The sequence below is a fragment of the Topomyia yanbarensis genome, chromosome 2 (assembly GCF_030247195.1).
Source record: "Topomyia yanbarensis strain Yona2022 chromosome 2, ASM3024719v1, whole genome shotgun sequence".
NCBI lineage: Eukaryota > Metazoa > Arthropoda > Insecta > Diptera > Culicidae > Topomyia > Topomyia yanbarensis.
In genome coordinates this window covers 30,567,830-30,572,304 of record NC_080671.1, presented here as the reverse complement: position 1 = coordinate 30,572,304, position 4,475 = coordinate 30,567,830, and the positions used below count along the sequence as shown (strand labels likewise).

Here is a 4,475-nt window from a genome sequence, read left to right as displayed (position 1 = left end):
GATATGACTGCTTTAGAAATTTTAATAGTCTTGAAAAAGATTGAATTCTCGAAAGCATTATTTGAACATTGTCTACTTTCCCCTTTAGAAACAAATTTCTAGCATCCCTACGAACTAAAAACAAATAAAGATTCCCCTTCAATTTGATAGGAATTTGATTTCGACCACGATCTGCACGCCAATGTTTGAGTAGGCATACCGGAGAGCAATGATGGTTCACCGAATTGTGCGAAACACGCATACCTTTCTCCGGTCCGCTAAAAGGAAGCAACATTTTGTGCGGATGGGAGGGTGGTTGTAAAATCAACATTGCTTCGCTCTGATTTGAAAGTTACCTCCATACAGTTTTTTCCTTCCCCGCACGTATGCCGCAAGTATGAGAACTCGGCAACTCGTAGTAAAAAGGGACAACATTTTTGATTGAAAAGTTTTCACAGAAGCTCGAAAAACTCTTCAAACCAGAGTTGAATTAAGGATTTTTAATTTTCGATTCGTGGATGAACAAATTAGTTTCAACCCAACTCTGCACCAGAACAAATCGTGATTAACCTTTTGACGTACTTACGGGGTGGCACACCAACCCAAAACGGAACCCAGTTCGGAAGCTGATTCCGTGACTGACATGGATTGATTGTGGCATCAATTCGACCCGGTCCGACTTTTCTTCTGGTTTACCTTTCCAACAACAGCAACAACAACAGCAAGCAAACATTATAGGTAGGTCACGGCGTTTGCTGCCCCTTCCGGAAATGGGTCAGTGATTATTCACGCGTAGGCGTCCTGATTAGCATCATAATGCTATTATATTTGAAAAAAAGTTTCCCTTTTGTATTAGGAATTGGGAAATATGATGAAGGTCTTCTACCCGGGAAAGGGTTGAGTGTAATTAATTATTTGTCGCTGCTTGGTTAAGTGTTTTCTTTGTCGTTTTTTTTCGTGAGGGTGAGAAAACATTTCGTTTCAATAACGAAAGTAAAGTTTCACCTGAAATATTTTTGTTTGGTGAAATATTGGAGAAGTTCGTTGTGGTTTTAAATGCAAATAGACCTTTTCATTGTTGAATGTTTTAAATCTTGTTGTTGTGATGGTTTAATGTTCTAGCTCCCACGAATATACTCGGAATGGATGTAGAAAAGCCAACAATTAACAGCTCTATATTAGAAATAAAAAAAGTTTGAAGAAATTTGTGCTAAACTTTGGATATACAGACAGCTAGGAAGATATTTAAATTTAATTATTCGCATTTATTCAGTTCAACAATCATATCTGCACATTCATAAATTAAAACAGACCCCAATGTTTCTTATGTTCTTTGATTTGCACGGTCACTGGAACATGCTTCTCGACATACACCGGCTTGTTGATGTACACTGGGACGGGCTTCTCAACATGAACTGCGTACGGTTTTGGCACTTCAACGTATTCCTTCTGGACGACTGGAACCTTAACTTCAACTGGATACGGAACTGGACGGTCAACGTGAACCGGGACCTTCTTCTCAACGTATACTGGCACATTTTTCTCCACATAAACGGGGACCTTCTTTTCGACATGAACTGGGTATGGAACCTTCACCGGAACGGGAACGTGTTTCTCAACCTCAACCGGATATGGGATATGGACGTTTTTGGTGATGGTCTTGGTTACGGTGGTTTTGTGGTCGTAGTGATTGTGGTGATCGTGTCCAAAATCATCGTGATCGTTACTCAGCTCCCAGAGGCCACGTTTTTCTTTTTTGCTGGAATCGTCAACTGCAGCACAGGAGGCAATGGCCAGAGCCATGGACAGTATTACGAACGCCTGCGAGAGAAGTTTGGGAGAATGCAATTATATGATATTTTTGCTGATCGAACGGTTACGCTTCGTTACCTTCATGTTGGATGCTACCGTCTGATTGAACTGCACACTTAACCGGTGAGATGACCGCAAGCGAATGATAGATTTTCGCTGCACTGCCAATGGCTTTTATACAGTTTAATGTGTCTTCTTCAGATAAAAGAATCAAGTATCGTGTCAAGCCGATGAATTACGTAATTTATAATTTTCTTTTGTTTCTACCAATTTTGGGTTTACCAATTCAGTTGAATCAAGGTGAAGGTCGTCAGTGCCATTGGGCACCTGACTATACGATTCGATTGCTGCCCAAACTTTTGTATCAATATAATTGATTTGCTTTTTAATTTTTTTAACCGTTGTGGAAGCCAACCCCAGTTATATTTACATACGGTGGTTATCATAATCTACAGTTGCAGCATAAATCCTAAGAAATTTTATCTTGGTGGATCAGCATTTTGGGAAAGTTTTTCCGGTTGCTTTAACTATACCATTTATTCTCCTATGCAGGCATTGTAATTCTCTCTCACTCACGCGAGAAGAAGCTTATCCGATGTCCAACTTTTCCGAGATAAGATGAGTCGCAAAATTCTCCGTCTCCACAAATACCGTGAGAATGATTTTCCGGATAAAATTTATTTGACTTTTTCCTTCTCACCGGAGAAGGTGATAAAATTTTAATTTCGTGGAAATCAATAAAAACTTCAAAAAATACACTTAATTACAAAGAAAAGCGGCAAAGAAATATGATAGACTTGTTTTTTCGTGTTTTGGAATAACGACAGGAAAGCAGCGAGCGCAAAAAGGATACCGTGATAAACTCATTCACTCATTCTCCGGTTGTTTTATTTATCCGGAGAATTAACATGTTGTATTTATCCGGAGAAGTTGTGTGAGTGCCAATAACTTTTCGTGTGAAAATGTGAGTTTTTATTGTCGCAGTAGCAAACTATCCGGGCGCATTTACTCATATGAGCGATAAATGCAATGCCTGCTCCTATGTAACCAGTCGATTTCAGAGACAGCAGCCTCATTTTCTGGGAAATTGTAATGGAGCCTGGCATTTTTTTTAGACATTAAATTCGACATAGATGCTGAGTCCAACAGCGTTCTGGCTTGAAACTCTTTGCCTTGATCGTCGACTTGAGCAGTAACGGTCTCTAGCACTTCTGTTGAGAAATGCAACAGGGGTGGAATACTGACTTCAACCTTTATAGGGCCAGGTTGCGCCGTCGGAGATGTGAATAGAGGAGAAGGTTCTTGGGTTTGTGCTGTTGTGGATGGGCTGGAGGTGCTATTCTGGGTTGACTAGCTTACATGCAGTAGCGTCACACGTACGACATATTTAATAATTTTTTCATGCATTTACCTCAACTATTCTTCAATCAAGTTTTATCAAATGTACCTTGTTAAACGTTGGAGATCTCTTTGAAAACAAAATGTAAGTAGGCACATTATCGGAAAAATTCGAAAACATTACTTTTTGCCTTTCTCATATAGAAAGGTTATGCAATAGGTCGGAATTTCGACTTTATAACAGAGGCCCGTAGGGCCAAATCTCACATATTAATCGACTCAGTTCGTCGAGATCGGAAAAAGTCTGTATGTGTGTATGTGTGTGTCAAACAATCTCACCGATTTTTCTCAGAGATGGCTGAACCGATTTGCACAAACTTAGTCTCAAGTGAAAGGTACAATCCATAGGTCGCTTTTGAATTTTTTTTTATTAATCGGACTTCTGGTTCCGGAGTTACGGACTGAAGAGTACGATCACACTGCTAACTCCCATATAAACTGGTATCACCATGATGTCAAAATGATGCAATACATATTAAATAAATATGTATTGCATCATAATTATTTTATATGTATAAATATCAATCAATCAATCGTTTGATATTTATACAAGACGGCGAAAATTTGTTTTAATGATTTTCTATAATTTATTCAGTTTATTTGAGGTTTTATTCGTGCAGGACTAGAAACTTTTGTGTGCCTACTTCGCATGAGTTCTGCAAAGTAATAAATGATCCAACAGAAATGTCTCATCTCACTGCTAGGTGGATTAAGTTAGTTTTTAAAAATTAAGAAGCAATTTTTAGACTATCTTAACGATAAGGACAATTTCTAGACTATCTTGACTAGGAGTAAAGTTCTATGTACATGGGGATTATTCATCAAGACTAAAAAGGGGAGGGGCGGTGGGTAACTAAATATAATACTATAAATACACCTTAGCTTTAATTTTTAGGGGAATAAAAATGTAATTCAGAATTAATCGATGGCAATAAGGGGAAACAGAATCAAGCTCACTTTTTCTAACAACGGTCTATTTACTTGAGTGAGACATTTTTCTGGGAATCTAATTTCAGCATCGTAGTAACAGCAATATACAGGGAAGAGTGGGTGGACAACGAAGACAGAGAAGGGACGAAATTTACTTGCGGTTTAAAACAGATAGATCGTCGACGGTACGACATGCACGCAGCGGAAATGCCAAGACAGCACGCAACGGGATGTCGGGCGGTCCTCGTCGTATCCGTGGGGAATAGGGTGGGACAAAAATTAGATTCCTGCTCCGAGAAACTTTTTAGGTTCCATTTAGGTCCTAGAACAGCTGGGTAAATTCTTAGCACGATCAG

At 39.1% G+C, this 4,475-nt stretch overlaps 1 protein-coding gene across 1 annotated transcript; it reads right to left on the bottom strand.

The window, feature by feature from the left end:
* Positions 1 to 1,281: 1,281 nt before the first annotated feature.
* Positions 1,282 to 1,875, bottom strand: LOC131679384 (mantle protein-like). The gene is made up of 2 exons (XM_058960096.1): positions 1,870 to 1,875; positions 1,282 to 1,800 (listed from the first exon to the last, which is right to left on the bottom strand). Exons 1-2 carry the CDS (start codon positions 1,873 to 1,875, stop codon positions 1,282 to 1,284), a joined length of 525 nt encoding a protein of 174 aa, XP_058816079.1.
* Between the last annotated feature and the right edge of the window lie 2,600 nt (positions 1,876 to 4,475).